The 18,898-nt window shown below is 38.2% G+C and overlaps 2 protein-coding genes and 1 long non-coding RNA gene across 5 annotated transcripts; all 3 read right to left on the reverse strand.

The window, feature by feature from the left end:
- Positions 1–268: 268 nt before the first annotated feature.
- On the reverse strand, positions 269–1,735 carry LOC140980401 (DNA replication licensing factor MCM3 homolog 2-like). Of its 3 annotated transcripts, none has more exons than XM_073446200.1 (4): positions 1,609–1,735; positions 1,420–1,515; positions 1,338–1,386; positions 269–488 (listed from the first exon to the last, which is right to left on the reverse strand). In XM_073446200.1, the coding sequence occupies exons 1-4, from the start codon at positions 1,656–1,658 to the stop codon at positions 342–344; spliced, it is 342 nt and encodes a 113-aa protein (XP_073302301.1). In that variant the 5' UTR covers positions 1,659–1,735; the 3' UTR covers positions 269–341. The 3 variants fall into 3 exon arrangements, with proteins under 3 accessions (XP_073302301.1, XP_073302303.1, XP_073302302.1); XM_073446202.1 differs by lacking the exon at positions 269–488 and adding an exon at positions 1,077–1,230; XM_073446201.1 differs by lacking the exon at positions 269–488 and adding an exon at positions 1,077–1,230 and having other exon boundaries at positions 1,338–1,515.
- A 94-nt stretch (positions 1,736–1,829) lies between these two features.
- LOC140980402 (uncharacterized) lies at positions 1,830–3,513 on the reverse strand. The gene is made up of 5 exons (XR_012175942.1): positions 3,433–3,513; positions 3,149–3,357; positions 2,303–3,038; positions 2,122–2,209; positions 1,830–1,897 (listed from the first exon to the last, which is right to left on the reverse strand). It is a non-coding gene; the product is annotated as an uncharacterized lncRNA (long non-coding RNA).
- Positions 3,514–9,319: 5,806 nt separating this feature from the next.
- Positions 9,320–17,926, reverse strand: LOC140980881 (3-oxoacyl-[acyl-carrier-protein] synthase I, chloroplastic-like). Its single transcript, XM_073446969.1, has 7 exons — positions 17,407–17,926; positions 11,466–11,897; positions 10,706–10,879; positions 10,346–10,459; positions 9,973–10,074; positions 9,717–9,783; positions 9,320–9,608 (listed from the first exon to the last, which is right to left on the reverse strand). The coding sequence occupies exons 1-7, from the start codon at positions 17,872–17,874 to the stop codon at positions 9,541–9,543; spliced, it is 1,425 nt and encodes a 474-aa protein (XP_073303070.1). The 5' UTR covers positions 17,875–17,926; the 3' UTR covers positions 9,320–9,540.
- Positions 17,927–18,898: the final 972 nt, after the last annotated feature.

Here is an 18,898-nt window from a genome sequence, read left to right on the forward strand (position 1 = left end):
ATATATTTCGCCTATTCAGGGTGTCCATCTTCTTACTTAGGAATTGATACTCATCTGATGATATATAATTTGGATATGTTATTTCGGTTTCTATCATTTAAAATTTTGATATTTTAAAGACCGGCATCTTCAACTGAAATAGAATTTAAATATGTTTTCATTGTAGATTAGAACATTTTAGCTGTCCCTTAAGTACCATTTTACATATTACTTTATATATATATAATTGTCAAACATATAAAAAAAATTTGTGGTTAGGCCGCGAGTACACCTCTATTATGCGCATTTGTTCTGAATGAATGAAACCTCAAATAATACATTATAACACGAGATAACTAGAATTATGATTGGGCAGTTTTAGTGAATTCGCTAACACATGCGGCTTTAATGCTTGATGCATTGCAACGCAAACCTGAGGCAACCATCATTTTTTTCCCATGTATAAACCTTGCGCACGTTCTCCCATAAGTTTGACAAAGCATGATTCCCTGAAATTTGATAACTCACTCATTATAATTCTGCGGCTACAAAGGTAATAGTAATACTATACTACAGCAGTCAGCAGGTGAAATAAGACATTTCACGCATCTCTTGGTTTGGGTTTATTAAGTAAAGTGAAACATGTTTCTTCTATTTTGTTCTTCTATTTCGTATTTGTTAAGCGTGTTTCTTATAAGCGTGCATTCTTTGTATTGATATAAAAGGGTACACCGTTGACGGTTATTGTAAGACATTGGATTCATTTTTTATTTTGTTCTTCTATTTTGTATTTGTTAAGCGCGTTTCTTATATACGTGCATTCTTTGTATTGATATAAAAGGGTACACCGTTGACGGTTATTGTAAGACATTGGATTCATTTTTTAGTGAATAAAAGTTTCTTCACTCCTCTCCTCTCGTTTCTCAGCTTCCGGTGTTCTTCAATTTCTGATAGGGTTTAATCACACTGATTCATTAAACACAGCCTAACTTGACCGTAACAAATTTCTTACAGAATGAAACGCAAAATGCCCAACTTTTAAGACAACGGCTATATCTGTAGCCAGGGAACAAACAGGTTCTATCAAGTCCTGCGAAGGTATTTATAACACAGCAAATATGATAGAAACAGATTGGAAGATATGATGAAAAGATGGTGTAAATGTACCGAATCTTCTGTTGCACTGTTTCACACGAAGTACATGAGATTCTTTTCCTTGACTATCATTAAGATGCTTTTGTCTTGCATTATCTGCAGACTCAAAAAAATTTCTGCTGTCGGTTTTTTATGCTGATGCAAGGCCAAAACTTCTGCAGATGATTGGTCCAAATGGCTAATTGAGAGAGTTCAAAACTTACCTTCAAATGGGACATAATTTCTGATGCTGAGTAAGGTTCAGCTGCCCCACTGTTAACAACACCCTCTATATCAGCTAGTGACATCTTAACAACACCCTCTATATCAGCTATTGACGACATCTGTTCTACATTTTGTGCATGCCTGTACTTCCCTAGTCCAGAACTGAACGCTTCTAACCTATACAGAATTTTAAAAAATAAATAAATAAACATGAATCAGAAAGTGGGAAAATATATTTTTCAGAAAAAATAAGGTTTAGGAGTCGCCTACCTCTCTGGTGAAATGTTGACTTCACCAGCTGAAGGTGTATCCACTTCCATGGCTTCCGTTTCACACTTTCACTTGCCAAAACACAGAAAAGAAGGTATATCAACAAGATTACATCAAGTTATCTACCTAACAACTACTATGATAGAACCCAAGTGGATGGGTATTGTGAAGCACATAAAGAAGCTGCAAAAGTTATGCAAAATATACAACAGCTAAAGTTTCTCAGCTCTTGATGATATATAGCAAAGTTAAGAACTTGAAGAGCTGCCTCGACATCAGACTTCAGTACCTGTTGAAGTACATTGTTTATTACCGTTTGATGCTATCCAACGGGAATCAAATGAATAATATTTTTCAACAAACTATAGATATATCTCTTTCTACTACTGTCATATTTCAAATGAGATGCTTATTTCTTCAATTGATAAAATAAAATTTTCAATATCAGAAAATTTACATACAGCCATTCTACTGTTGTACATCAAAGAGTAATGAACATATAAAGAACAGTACCTGTCTCCGCAGCTTCAGTTTGGCATGAGCAGTTGATAATCGTATTATTGTTTCCAAGGTTCTAGCAGTTTGGTAGCGTCCCTCCAGTCTAAAATATATTTACGAGTTATTTTAAGAATCTTCAGGGACTGTGAGACAAAAGAACATAATTTTTGTACTATTAGATGAATAACTGATCAACCTTTGTGGTTGAACTTGCACTTCTGAATTCAGCGTGTGTAGTACCTATGTGTTCAGATGCCTGGAGAAAATGATTTATTACAGAGAAATCAGCGAAATTGCAATGCAAATACTTATTTGAAGCCTTAATAGAATGAGTGTATAAGTGATTGCACCTAATGTACCAAAGTGAAGAACGAAATATGAATTTTAAGTTTAAAAATCATCAGCACGAGTATGCACTCGTGAAGTCTATATTAGATTGAAGACAATAGTCACCTCACCAGTGAACTCAGGTTGAATCCTATTTTTCGCATAATGAATAAACTTCTTCAGAAAATTGATTGTGAGTGTGTCATTTTTGCGGCCTTTATCAGATCTTTCCCCATGTAGCATTCTGTTGTATTTAACAAAAACAGATGAGCCAGACTCTGTGTCGTCTTCTCTGTCACGCCAAGCATTATCATCTAATGCTGTGCTGCCTGAAATACAAAATGACTTTTTGACATTTATATTCAGTCAATAGATAAGCTCACAAGCCCTTCTTTTTCATTTGATCATTAACCACCCACAATTTACTATAATGTCCACGTACCATTTCCCACCGAACGATACCGATGCATAAGCAACACATGTTTTGAAATCTCACGGTCAATGCCAGGATCCATTTGATCCAAAACGATGAACAATGAATCAAAACGAGAGAGCAGGGAGTCCGGCAGTCAGATATTCTTTGTTGGGGTTAAGGAACGATCATACTGTGTTTACCATTATAAAGCATTACTGAAGTAGAAGAGTCAAATTCTGCTAGAGAAAAAGAAGAGGCAAGTAGGCATGCCTAACATTGTCAATGCTTCAAGAGACTTACAGTTCCATACATTGGATTTGCAGCTGCTACAACACTGCAGAGAGCATTCAATGATGTGTGAATACCAGCTTTTGCAATTGTTACAGTCTGCTGTTCCATCACCTCATGTATAGCAACACGATCTTGGTCATTCATTTTGTCGAACTCGTCAATACAAACGATGCCTCGATCAGCAAGAACCATTGCGCCAGTTTCTAGTCTTCTTTCCCCTACGTTGAAGGATCCAGTATTCTGAGAAATTGCCTACATCTATATATCTTCAATAACATCAAGAAGATAATTACCTGTGATCGGAAGTAACTGCCGCTGTCAATCCAACACCAGAAGACCCCCTGCCAGTGGTTGATATGGCTAGAGGAGCAATAACTGAGACTTGGCAACACAAGGATCACCAACCATCATCATATTTATGTCCCTATAATGTCAAAGTGGTGAGCATCTTACAATTGGAAATGTTGGTCCCACTTGCGATAATTTGAGATAATAAAACCCAAAAATAAAGAATAAACTGGACACCGAGATTTACGTGGAAAACCCCTAAAAATTATTAGGGTAAAAACCACGGGCAAGATGAAAAGAATTTCCACTATAATATTTTGTGGTGTACAACTCACTCACTGTGTTTCCAAAGAGAACACACACTCTCTTAATACATGAGAACAAACACCTCACAAATATTATAGAACTAAGCACTCAAATGCTTATAAGATGAGAGAAAACTCGAAGAAGGGATGATTTCAGAATGAAGAGGGGAGCTCTATTTATAGAGCCCCTTGACCGTGTGAATACGCGTTAAAAACGCGTATTCATATTTCCTCGAACATTTTATTAAACAAAAGCAGCCCACGTTTTTTAAAATTTTCTTTGACTGGTCCCACCTATTAAATTCTTTGTCGACATTTCTCCCACTTGGAGATTTGATTGAGAATCAAACACATCTCCACACATCCTTTCTATCTTGTCATTCCCTGCTGCTTACGTTTCTGCTAGGCCACTTGAGGATCTACACCACTCAAACTTATCAGTGTTCACTGGCTTGGTCAAATAATCAGCTATGTTATCCTTCGTATGGATCTTCTGCATATCCACGCTTATTTCTTCTACTACTTCCCGCACAAAGTGAAATTGTACTCCAATGTGTTTCGTCCTGGAATGAAAGGCTGGATTCCTTGCGATGTGCAAGGCACTCTGACTGTCACAAAACAAAGAAACATTTTCTTGTTTGTGCCCGATCTCCTCCAATATCCTTTTAATCCATATTGCCTCCTTGCAAGCTTGAGTAGCTGCCATATATGCTGCCTCCGTTGTAGATAACGCCACAACTGTCTGCAGTTTTGAAACCCAGCTTACTGCTCCCCCTGCAAGTGTAAACACATAACCAGTAGTAGATTTCCTCTTATCAGGATCACCAGCATAATCTGAATCGACATATCCCCTGAGTGTAAAATCCGATCCTCCATAACATAATGCAGCATTCGAGGTACCCTTAATGTATCTAAGGATCCTCTTAACAGTGTTCCAATGCTCTCGTCCAGGATTCGCCATATACCGACTAACTGCTCCCACTGCTTGAGCAATGTCTGGTCTTGTACAGATCATAGCGAACATCAAACTTCCCACTGCTGATGCATATGGTACTCGAGACATCTCCATCCTCTCTGCTTCACTGCTAGGACACATCTCGGAGGATAACTTGAAGTTAACAGGAAGAGGGGTCAAAATTGGCTTACTATCTTGCATGTTGAAGTGTTGCAAGACTTTCTTCAAATAATTTTTCTGAGAAAGCCAAATCCTTCTGTTACTTCTGTCTCGGTGAACTTGCATCCCTAGAATCTTGTTTGCTGGTCCCAAGTCCTTCATATCAAATTCCCTAGCCAACTGTGCATTCAATCCTTGGACCTGATCTTTGTTGCGGCCTGCGACCAACATGTCGTCCACATACAACAGCAAAATAATATAATCATCATCAGACCTCTTGAAATACGTACAAGGGTCTGCACTCAGTCTGTTGTATCCAAGGCTCATGATATAGGAATCAAATCTCTTGTACCAACACCTTGACGCCTGTTTGAGACCGTACAGAGATTTGTTCAACCTGCAAACCAAGTTCTCTTTGACTTTTTCCGCAAAACCTTCTGGCTGAAGCATATAGATTTCTTCTTCAAGATCTCCATGAAGAAACGCCGTTTTCACATCTAGCTGTTCTAGATGTAGGTCAAACACCGCACACAATGTCAGCACCACTCTGACTGTTGTAAGCCGAACCACATGAGAAAATATCTCATTGAAGTCAATGCCTTCTTTCTGAGCATACATTTTTACGACCAATCTAGCACGATACCGCTCCACTTGGTTATTGCCATCACGCTTGATCTTATAGACCCATCTATTTCCAATGGCTTTCCTTCCTCGTGGTAGTGTAACAAGATCCCAAGTTTTATTCTTGTCTAATGCCTCCAACTCTTCTTGCATTGCTATCATCCACAAGGATACATCCGAGCTTTGAGTAGCTTCGTGGAAACTCAATGGCTCACCATCCTCTGATAATAGACAATATGCAATGTTACTTTCAGTGACATAATCTGAAAGCCAACCTGGTGGTCTTCTGTCTCGAGTTGACTGCCTCACATTGGAAACTTCAGACTCAACATGTTCTTGTTCTTCGTGCTCTGGTACTGCTTCACAAGAATTTTGACCTTCGCCTGTCTTATTTTCCACCTGAAATATAGTAGTTTCTGAATTCAGTTTGCCTTTGTCTCCCTTTACTTTATCTTCATCGAAGATAACATCCCTGCTGATGACAAGCTTGTGAACAGTAGGATCCCACAAGCGAAACCCCTTGACTCCATCAGCATAACCCAAGAAGATACATTTTCTGGATTTCGAATCCAGCTTCGATCTTTCTTACTCATTGTACAGAACGTACACTGGACTTCCAAATGTATGCAAATTAGAATAATCCGTCGGCTTCCCAGTCCACATCTCCATCGGAGTCTTCAGATTAATCACCACTGAAGGAGAACGATTGATAATATAACAAGCGGTTTTGACTGCTTCTGCCCAAAATGACTTGTCTAGACCCGCAGTCCTCAACATAGCTCTTGTTCTGTCCAACAAGGTCCTGTTCATCCGCTCCGTCACTCCATTTTGTTGAGGTTTGTAAGCCGTTGTGAACTGTCTTTAGATGCCCTCATGTTGACAATAATCATCAAATTCGTCACTGGTATATTCTCCTCCATTGTCAGTCCTCAGACACTTGATTTTCTTCTCAGAATCAAGTTCAACCCGCGCTTTGAAATATTTGAAGATCTGAAAAACATCTGATTTCTTCTTGATTGGATACACCCAACATCTCCTAGAAAAATCATCAATGAACGAGACAAAGTATCTCGCTCCTCCTAGGGATACAACCGGTGCTTACCAAACATCCGAATGAATCAGTTCCAATATGTTTTTGCTCCTGGCAGTAGAAGTGCCAAACTTTAATCTGTGTTGTTTACTGGTAACACAATGCTCACAAAAAGGTAGTGACACTTTTGTAAGTACCGGCAGCAGCTTCCGTTCTGAGAGAATTTTCAACCCCCGTTCTGACATATGCCCGAGCTTTCTATGCCATAACACTGTTAATTCTTCTCCTGAACCATTTGATGCAACAGCTAGTTCTGCCTCTTTGTGTGTTTCTCCCAAAAGTACATACAGATTTGCAGCAACCTTTTCCGCCTTCATAACCACAAGCGCGCCTTTCACAATTTTCATGATCCCGTTCTCGATCCGAGTTTTGCACCCGATGTCATCCAATTGCCCCAAGGACAAAAGATTTTTCGTCAGTCCTTTCACATGTCGTACCTCCTGTATGGTGCGAATGGTGCCATCAAACATTTTAATTTTGATAGTACCGACCCCAGCGATTTCCAAGGCATGATCATTTCCCATGAATACAGATCCTCCTGAGACTGGTTCATAATGATCAAACCATTCTCTCCGAGACGTCATGTGCCACGTCGCTCCTGAATCCATAATCCATGTGTCACAAAATTTGTGTCTGCCTTCTGCAACAGTTGCTGCTTCGCTGAATAATATTTCACCACTGCCTGAAGTACTGGCCACATTTCCTTGAGAACTTTTGTCAATACTCGTACACTCTTTCTTGAAGTGCCCTTTACCGCCACATTTAAAGCAGTAAATATTTTTCTTCTTACTTCTCGACTTTGATCTACCTCGTCTTTGGCTCCCACTGGAGTCACGGTCCATAAATCTTCCTCTTATCATCGGTAAAGCCTCTGCCTGCTTCGATGTTACCAACCTATCTTCCTTATTCTTGCGCCGGCTTTCTTCACCGAGAACCGCAGTTAAGACATCATCGAATCTTAGAAAGCCCATAAGAATATTGTTGGTTATGTTGATGATAAGTTGATCATATGAATCTGGTAAACTTTGAAGTAGAAGCTCCCCACGTTCATTTTCCCCTATTTTATGCCCCATGGAAGTGAGTTGGGCAAATAGAGTATTCAGTGTGTTGATATGGTCGGTCATCGATGAAGATTCCGCCATCCGAAGAGTATAAAGCCTTCTCTTTAGGAAAATCATGTTGTGTAGGGACTTGACCTCGTACATCTTTGTCAGAGTATCTCAGATAACTTTGGCTGTTTTTATCTCAGAGATACTTGACAGTACTTCGTCTGCTATAGCCAAGTGTAAATTGGAAACATCATTGTCATTCATCTCATTCCACTTTTCATCATCCGTCATTTCCACCGGTCTATCTCCAATAGCCGCCAAGAAATTCTCCTTTCTTAAATCTGCTTGTATCTTTATTTTCCACAGCATAAAATTGCTTCCGTTGAACTTTGCTATCTCGTACCTGCCCGCCATTATGTCTACAATAATTTTAGTAGACTGGACAAAATAATCCCGCCTTAAATAAAAAATCTCAAAAAATCTTTTCTGATGTGGAAGATCAGTCTAGGCTGCAACCACAGAGCATACTCAGAATTTTAAGAAATTTTAAACCAAGGCTCTGATACCACTTGTTGGTCCCACTTGCGGTAATTTGAGATAATAAAACTCGAAAATAAAGAATAAACTGGAAACCGAGATTTACGTGGAAAATCCCTAAAAATTATTAGGGTAAAAACCACGGGCAAGATGAAAAGAATTTCCACTATAATATTTTGTGGTGTACAACTCACTCACTGTGTTTCCAAAGAGAACACACACTCTCTTAATACAGAAGAACAAACACCTCACAAATATTATAGAACTAAGCACTCAAATGCTTATAAGATGAGAGAAAACTCGAAGAAGGGATGATTTCAGAATGAAGGGGAGAGCTCTATTTATAGAGCCCCTTGACCGTGTGGAAAATAAAGATATATGTTAGGAAGTTTGAATATAAACTAGAGACAGCAATGACAAAAATNTCGTGTGGAAAATAAAGATACATGTTAGGAAGTTTGAATATAAACTAGAGACAGCAATGACAAAAATGAATGCAATGTAGACATTCTTCTCAGCTCTAGGGCTTGCTATTTTGGCGGGAAATTCACTGTGCGTGGCAGGGGAGAGACGATGTTTGTGCACATTAGAAAATGGGCTGGGCCGGATGGGATAATGGGCTGGAAAACACTTGGATCGGGCCCACTTTACTTACAATTAATATTCTCGAAATTAATTTTATGAATCAAAAAATTTTGGCTGCGTTTTCTTAAACTTCTGTTTTTTCAACTAAAAATTCTTGAAATTTTAGTTACAGATTTTTCCTATAAAATTTGAGTGATGACAGACCATTGTCCTTTGAGAGCAGAGAGCCTATTTTACCAATATTTTGTTTCTTCAAAGCCTTTGCAAGAATTTATTTTATGTGATTCTCACCTTTTTCATACAATTTCCAAATATAAATTTAAAAACGCTTAAAATAATCGTTTGTATATGGATAACGTGAATTAGTCATTAAAAGTTCAAAATATAGTAATAATAAAAGTGATTGGCTAAAGGCTATTCAAAAAAATAAAATAAATTATTAACGTTATGGCCCGGCAGGCGGCATAGCGGCTTTTATTAAATGTAATTTAATTTACATTAGTTCAGATAAATAGAGAAGTTATATATATATATATATGGATAACGTGAATTAGTCATTACTGGAAGGTAACTCCTACATTAAATAAGGGATTAACAGAAAAATTGATACATTTAACAAAATCATCATCCAAGAAATAGACAAGATCCCTTAAAACTAAGAGAGATGAAAGCTCATATTATTACACTAACCTAATTCGAGTTGCTCGAATGGTGATCAGAGCAACTAGTAGAAGGGAGCCAAAAATAAAAGATTGTGGCCACAGCCACTCTGGATAAGCGAGAATGCTTCTGGCATGAACAAGAGGTTTTGATCAAGGACTGAATGCAGAGAACGCCACAACAGAGTTATGACCACCAAATCCAAATGAATTTGAGATGGCTGCATATGTAACCGAAGTAAATTAGGATCAGCAACAAAGTGAAAGATGGTTGTTCATAATGGCATTCACTATATTCCTTTTTTTTACTGGAATGCAAATCACCGTACCGACGTTGACTTGATGTTGCTGCTTTTTGTTTGCAACTGTGTCAAACTCCACAGAAGCCTCAGGATTCTGAATGTTATAAAAACAAAGTTCGTGAGTTTGAATATTGAGAGGATGGGACTTGTCACCAGGCAATTGAAATACAGAAAAGGACTGCCATGAATGCGCTTCTTGCATGAAGAAACAGTGAAGGGAAAAAAATGCAAAGATTTTTCACCGGATTAAAAAATCTGGCATAAAAATTCATTTTCAACTTACAAATTGATTTATAGAAGGGTGAAGCCAGCCAGTTGTGATGGCTTTAACCGTTGCAATGGCTTCCAAACCACCAGCAGCACCAAGACAGTGCCCGATCATAGACTGGAACAAGATATAAAGTGAGATTAATAATGAACCGTAAATCTTCAGTCTGATATCCTTATTAGTTTTATGTCAAATCACATCTCCTCTTGCGAGTGTTTTTTTTTTTATTCTTTAGACTCCTATGCTTGTGCTAGATGTTGAATTCCTGCCATTGCCACAGGATTGTCTTGAAGTTCAAGTTCGATAGGCTTGAGCCAAGCTTGAATAACTGCTCAAACTTAATATTTTCTGCTTTGTGCGTGTGTAAGAGAGGTAGGGAGAAAGTAACCTTTGTTGCATTCATTTTGATCTCTGAAGTATTCTTAAACACCTTTTTAACAGCATTTACCTCAGCCAGATCGCCCACTATGGTGGACGTAGCATGGGCATTGATGTAGTTAACCTGAAAATTATTCAACGGTTTAAACCTGTTAAGTTACTGTCTCAGAGACACCGACATTAATCTCGAGATTGATGTAAATCAAGTTTACAAAAGAAGAACGACAGAGATATAGATTTGAGATCAAAAAGATAAAAAAGAAGCTTAGAAAATCTGGGAGAAGGTAATTTAACCCGACATTAGTCTCAGCTCTTTTATTTTAGTGTGTATGGACAAACTACTACTCATAATGAAGGAATAAATCAATACCTCTTCAGTTGATACACCAGCATCTTCAAGAGCATTCAGAATACATGAAGACACCCCAAGTCCATCTGATCTGGGATTTGTCATATGATACGCATCACAATTTATTGCACCTCCCAAGTACTCAGCAATAATTGGCGCATCTCGTTTCATTGCATGTTCCAAACTTTCCATTACCTGTTAAAGAAGAGAGGCAAAAGAACTTCAAATTTTCATTTGTCAAGATTGCTTGCATGTTCCGACGAGCAAAAAATCCAAGAAATATTAAAGTAAACATATAAGATTCACAGTTGCACAACTCCAAATCCAGAAATTTATTCAATTCCAGATCACACCGTTCAAAAAACACAAGCTGAAAGAAGCGGGGAACAAAAGGCCCACAAGAGAATCTTTGATTTCATGGGTGCCCCTTTTTCCTTTGTTTTTTCGTCATTACTTTTTCTCTAACCCAAATATGGCCAGCAGACAATGGCGTTCACTTTTTTTTTATTTTTCTTCAAGCTAAAGGAGGAATTGAATACTTACGAACTTCTTTTAGCTCCGTCTCAACATTACTCCTACTATGGATACATATAGAAAAACAAATGATTGGATTAGAATAACGAGAACGAGACACAATATGGACTTCACCATCCCGTTTTTAATGCTCTCACTAAATTGGACAATTACATAAATAACATACCACTCAATCTTTCATTCATAGTAATTTCAAAATTTTCAATATTATGGACCACTGTCAATAATTACCATAAAGTAGACTCACCAGGACACCAGCTCCTTCGCCCATAACAAATCCATCTCGATCTTTGTCCCAAGGCCTAGAAGCAGTTTGTGGGTCATCATTTCTCTGGGACAAAGCTCTGCAAGCAACAAAGCCTCCTAATCCAACTGGTATAATGGCAGCTTCAGTTCCACCAGCAATCATCAGATCAGCTTCGCCTCGACGGATGTGATTAGCAGCCGCAAAGAAGCAATAATTTGATGTAGCACAAGCAGTAGAAATTGAATAATTTGGCCCCATCAAGCCAAGATCAATTGCCAGCAACGCAGACCCCATGTTTGTTATGGTGTAAGGTATAAAAAAGGGAGTTATCTTCCGGTAACCTTTATCTATTAGAGCTTGAACACCATCCGAAAAAACTGTAAGACCACCCATTCCAGTTCCAATCAGTACACCAGCCCGAATTTTGTCAATCTGCATCAATAGAAAACCAAATATATCAAACTCTGTGCCTGTCTATAAAATACCAAGAAGTGAAGAAAGGGAGCAATCTTGCAAACAACTAAACTTCTCACAATAAAAGGATACCAGAGTAGTTTTCGAACAAACTCTAAAGATATCATAATCAGATAATACATTAGTTAAAGAATTTTAATCATGAGTCAACATTATTTAACTGAGAGAGAAGACAATCCACACAGTAAGCATCTAAACAGAAGTCCAAAATAATACAACAAAATAAAGTGGGAGTAAAAGTCATAAAACATATCATAATGATGAACACAATGAGACCCAAACATGAAAACAGAAACTTATACTTATTACAGAAAAAATCCATGGTTCGATCAAAGAAATGCCGCATAAGAAATTTATCATTTAAAACAAATAGCACTGTTCAGAAATAGCAAGCTGGATTCAATACATCGCAAAATTCAATTACAAATCTCAAAATCTTCAGAAATCAATAACCCATCAAAAACTGAGCTACCGATTAGTGAAACAAGCATAACAGAACCAAATGCTAACTCAAGTTTCAATAACACCTTTTACAGTTAGTTAGTTAGTTAGTATAGTTAGTCAGGAAGTTAATTCATTAACCCCACGTAACTGTATTTATCATGTATATAAATGAGAAATGTAAAGAATAGAGTTACAATTTTTCATAATGAAGAAATTCTTCACATACTTCATTTTTTTGTATTCTTAGTTTTAATATGGTTTAGTTGAAGAATTCTCACGCAATCGCACGATTCCTTGCATCTGATCACACTGATCAATTCTCCCAATCGTTGATCGATTTCCAATTCCCTGGTATACAATACTCAGATCGTCGATGGATAATCTCGGTTTGGTGACTCCTTCCGCGTCAACCGACAAGTCCGTTATTGATGATCCATTGATTCCGTTTTTCTTCACTGTTCTGACAATCCTGGCATGATTCTGGTTTCACAACAATTGAATGGCGAAAATTATGCTGCATGGAGAAGAGCAATGATTATTGTGCTATCATCCAAGAACAAACTAGGGTTTCTCAATGGCTCAATCTCCAAACCTGAAGGTACTGATCTCACACTCCTTCCATATTGGATCCGAAATAACAACATTGTTATTTCCTGGATTTTGAATTCCGTCTGCAAGGAGATTTCTGCTAGCATTTTGTTCTATGACTCTCTTGCTGTCATCTGGAGTAATCTCCGAGATCAATTCCTACAAAGCAACAGACCTCACTTATTTCAATTACGTTGTGATCCTCTTAATGTCACTCAAGATTCGGATTCCATCAAAGTTTACTTTACAAAGCCGAAGACACTATGGGAAGAACTAAACAACTTTCGACCAAATTGCACATGTGGACAATGCACTTGCGGTGGTCTCAAAAACATTCACGATCACTTTGAACGTGATTATGTGCTCTCTTTTCTCGTGGGATTGAATGAGTCTTTTTCTCACATTTGAGGCCAAATCTTATTAATGGATCCTTTGCCGACTATTAACAAAGTTTTTTCGTTCATCTCTCAAGAAGAACGCCAAAGCTTCATTAGAGTTTCTTTATCCTCTGATTTGATGAACAATGTAGCCTTTATGGTCAAGAATAACAAGGGTCCCAAGAACTTTGGAGGTCCGCAAGGCTCGAGGAAAGAGCGCCCTTACTGCACTAAATGTAAGGTCAATGGTCATATCATCGATACATGCTACAAAATCCATGGATATCCTCCAGGTTTTCGCCAGAAAACCCGCCATTCAGCTCCTCCAACTCGATCTAATGTAGTGAATCAAGTTTTTGGCACTGAGTACAAATCGACTCAATCAAGTGGAAATTTGGGTACTTTTCTGCACGCTCTCAATGATTATCAATGCCATATTGCCAACAACTGGTGACTTTTATCTCGAGCCATCTCCACTCAACTATGGCTCCGCAACAACAAGAGGAAGACACATCTACTGACTTTCACATAGGTGTCTGCTTCTCTTTATGACCAACTATGTCCTCTCAATCCATATATTTGGATTGTCGATTCTGGTGCCTCAAGGCATGTATGTTATGATATAACTGTATTTACGTGTTTACGGCAAGTCCAAAATCTATATGTCACGTTGCCCGATCAATCTTGTATTTTTGTGGATTTTACTGGTGACATCCTTCTTGATTCGGGTATAGTATTAAAAGTTGTTCTCTACGTGCCTCACTTCAAATTTAATATGATTTCAGTCAGTGCTCTAGCGAGTTCTCGTCACCTCACAGTGACCTTCTATCGTGAGTTTTTTATTCTTCGGGACCTTACCAACCAGAGGAAGATTGGCACGGGTGAACGTGTTGGTGACCTATATGTGTTTGTGGGCAGCAAGATGATGAAGAATTTTTTGCAGAATAAAAATCATGCCATTGTCAACAAAATTTTTGTACATACTTGGCATAATCGTCCAGAACATCTATCTGATCAATGTTTACATAGTCTGAAACATTCTCTACAGCTTGATAATTCAAAAGTTTGCATTCATACTCTGTGTTACATTTGTCCTCCAGCTAAACAAAAGAGATTACCATTTGCGTCAAATAATCATAAGGCTTTAAATGCATTTGAACTTGTGCATTGTGACATTTAGGGTCCTTTACATACAGCTTCCTATGGTGGATTTCGCTATTTCCTTACACTAGTCGATGATTTCACAAGATTTACATGGGTTTATTTGTTTCACCACAAATTTGATGTTGCTTAAATTATCCTTTAGTTCTTCAATATGATTATAACTCAGTTTCAAGTCTCTATCAAAACATTCACTTGGATAATGCAAAGGAACTTGCCCTTACTGATTATTTCCAGCACAAATGTGTCATACACCAGCTATCTGAGTATATGCTTCAACAGGAATCACAAAAGGGTAGATTAGAAATCTCTGATAAAATGCCCTTTGGCATATCTTCATAACTAACTAGTTTAAAAATTGGAAATATAGGTACAAAAAATCCTTCTTTACTTGTGTTGAGCGAACCCAGCAGAATTCAGTGGTCTGATGAAAGCACCAACACTTACTAAATGTAGCTATAGCCTTGTATTTCCAGGCACGTGTTCCTATTTCTTTTTGGACTGATTGTATACTCACTGCGGTGTTCTTCATCAATCGAAGACCATCTGTTCTTCTCAATAAATCACCCTTTGAGAAGCTACACAAAACTGGAGTGGGTTATGATCGTCTTCATGTGTTTGGTTGTTTTGTGTTTGCCTCCACGCTTTCTAATCTCGAACAAAGTTTGAACCTCGAGCTCGAACTTGTGTATTTCTGGGTTATCTACTAGAGATGAAAGCTTACAAACTGTTTGATATCACCACAAAACAAGTCTTTATCTCACAAGATGTTATCTTTCATGAAGATGAGTTCCCATTTCATTCTCAGAATGGTGATATTTTGACGGATGGTCTTTTTCGTGACATGGTGATACCGCATTCTTCGATAGACCTCGATCTTCCTCCTCCACATATTGCACCCACATCGGACCCTCCAATAGCTGTCTCACAGCAAACTAATTCACCACTTCTTCGAAGAATTACGCAAGTTTCTCGAACTCCATTCTATCTTCGTGAGTTCCATTGCAATCCCTTGGCTAATAATCCTACTACCCCAGTCATTCCATACACATGTCCATACCCAATGTCCAAATATGTCTCATATGATGCATTGAGTCCTAAATTTAAGACCTTTGCCTTCACTGTCAATACCAACTACGAACCACAATTCTACCATCAGGCCGTGAAATTTTCGGAGTGGCGTCTCGCAATGCAAGATGAGTTAAAGACTATGGAGTCTAACCAAACCTGGTCAATTGTGCCTTTACCTATCGGCAAGCACACTATTGGCTCAAAATGGGTTTATAAGATCAAGTATAACGGCTCTGGAGCTATTGATTTTTATAAAGCCCAGTTGGTGGCTAAAGGTCACGATCAACGGGAAGGGATCGATTTTCTTGAGACTTTTCGCCTGTGGCCAAGCCTGTCACCGTCAAGATTATTCTTTCACTTGCTGCCATTCATTAGTGGCATTTATTCCAATTGGACGTCAGTAATGCATTCCTCCATGGTGACTTGTTTGAGTAAGTGTATATGGATCTCTCTCTTGGCTATTTTTGACAGGGGGAGCCCACCTCTTCTCCAAACAAGCTAGTTTGTCAACTGCACAAATCAATCTACGAGTTAAAACAAGCATCACGCCAATGGTATTCCAAATTATCTTCTTTAATCATTCAACTCGGATTCCAGTAGTCAAAATCGGATTAATCATGTTCGTTCAAAGTCGGATTAATCCTGTTCGTTGAGGGTTTGGGGATCCACTTTCATGGCCTTACTTGTCTATGTAGACGACATTCTCATCACCGGCCCATCCATTCAAGAAATCAACTTTGTTAAGAACATCCGACATAAGCAATTTAAGCTCAAGGATCTTGGTCAACTTAAATACTTCTTGGGTCTTGAAATTGCACATTCTAGTACTGGCATTGTGTTATCTCAAAGGAACTATGCTTTGCAACTTCTAGAAGACATTTGGTTCTTGTCTAGCAAGCTAGCTCAAGTTCCCATGGATCCCAAAGTTCACCTCAATACTATTGATGGCGAAGCTTTGACTGACATTTCTCAATATCGTAGGCTCATTGGTCGCCTATTATATCTCACCATCTCTCAGCTAGATATCACCTTCACTGTCCACAAACTAAGCCAGTTTGTGTCTAATCTTCGTAAACCTCATTTACAAGCTGTCCATCATTTGCTACCTTATCTCAAAGGCACTCCAAGTTAGGGGTTATTTTTCTCTTCATCTTCGACCTTGCAACTCAGAGCATTTTCTGATGCTGATTGGGGCTCCTGTCTCGACACAAGAAAATCCACTACTGGTTTTTGTGTTTTATTTAAAAATTCCTTAACATCATGGAAAGCTAAAAAGCATAATACAGTATCTTGTTCTTCTCCCGAGGCTGGGTACCGGATTGGCTACAACTGTTAGTGAACTCACTTGGATACAACAACTTCTTTCAGAATTACATTTATCTTGTACCCAACTGGCTCTACTGTTTGCGATAATCAGGCAGCCATCTATATTGCTTCTAATCCGATTTTTCACAAACGTACTAAACATATCGAACTAGATTGCCATTTTGTTCGTGATCGTGTCAGTGATGGTTCCATAAAACTCCTTCGTGTTCGCTCACAACTTCAACTCGCAGACGTCTTCACAAAACCCCTTCCAAGAGCTCTTTTCCTTCCACTCATCTCGAAGATGGCCATCAAAGATCTTTGTCGTCCACCTTGAGGGGAGTTTTACAGTTAGTTGGTTATTATAGTTGGTAAGGAGGTTAATTCATTAACCCCCCCCCCCCCCCCCCCCCACGTAACTGTATTTATCATGTATATAAACGAGCAATGTTCTTAGTTCTAATAATACCACTCATAAAGCCTCTGTCCACAATTAATTCAGCTTAAAAAATCCAATATACCTTGTTGAGTCTCTCGCCCCCAAGATCCGAAGATTCGAGAGCCTTCTTCCCAGCAACAATGCAGTACCTTAAGCAATCGTCAAGCCTCCGATCATTCTTCCCATCAATGTACCCCTGAGATTTGAATCCCCGAATCTGACCCCCAAATCGAGTAGGAAATTTCGACGCGTCGAAGCGGTCTATGGGAGTAATACCACTCTCACCAGCGAGTAGCTTGTCGTAGTACGCGTCCACATCATTCCCAAACACGGATACAAGACCCATACCAGTTATGACTACACGTTTCTTGGGGTCCGTCTCCCTCTTTGGCGCGGAAACGGTGGTGGCGGAGGCGGAAATGGTGAAGAGACGGCTCTTTGGAGAGCGGGGCTTGGCATTGTTAGTGGGTATAAGGGTGGAGGAATATGGTTGGAGGAGGGAACCGAGCGGAGAGGGGCGGAGGGCGGCGGTGGACTGAAGGGAATGCATGGAGGTGGGGACCGGCGTTTCGATGAGAACTATGTGGTATTAATGGCGGGTGACTCTGTATACAGACATTTATATATAATAAAAAACTTTAAAAAAATTGAGAGGGACAATGGGCTACAACTCAGGTACCCACCACCTACCAGAGGTTTGATTTTAGATACAAAAAATTCGAATCAAATCATATTTTATTATTTTACAAAATTCAATATTAAACATTGAATTTTGTTTAACTATATCGTAAATTTCGATTTTGTTTGTTTTCATATGTGTTAGATGATTGATTTTAAGTTATGAGTTTCGTAGCGAATTGATTCACAAGATATTGTAATTTGAAAAAAAAAAAAAAAACCGATTTCATCGCAAATTGATTCACAAGATACTGTAGATTATTATTAACTAATTGCACACACTCGATATATGTATTAAATAATGATTATTACGTATATGAAATATGATCATGATCATTAATAGTTCAATTTGATTCACAAAATTTTATTATGATTTTTAATTATTATTTGGATAACGATGATATAATTATATTAAATATGAAATTTGTAGAGATAAATGTCATATTCTGAATTCTTAAGTGGATTATATATTATAGAAAGTTTTGAGTAAATTATATGAAAAAATTACGTATCTAAATGAAAACTAATTGATATCACGAAGTTTGACCATTAAATATCACAACTTTTATATAGATTTCCCACACACTAGATTTAACAATATATGTTAACCCGTTGAAGCGCAAGTCTAGACTGTATATCCGTGCTAGCTAGCACTTTCAATCCCGTATCAAAATATTCATTTTTTATTGAGACTTGGCGGAATCACTTAATTAGTGCATAGGAAAAAACAAGTACTTTTTAAACCCATTATATTAATAGGCGAAAATTTGTGTGAGACGGTCTCACGGGTCATATTTTGTGAGACGAATCTCTTATTTGGGTCATCCATGAAAAAATATTACTTTTTATGCTAAGAGTATTACTTTTTATTGTGAATATCAATAGGGTTGACCCGT

This window comes from Primulina huaijiensis, chromosome 7, assembly GCF_012295235.1.
Source record: "Primulina huaijiensis isolate GDHJ02 chromosome 7, ASM1229523v2, whole genome shotgun sequence".
Classification (NCBI taxonomy): domain Eukaryota; kingdom Viridiplantae; phylum Streptophyta; class Magnoliopsida; order Lamiales; family Gesneriaceae; genus Primulina; species Primulina huaijiensis.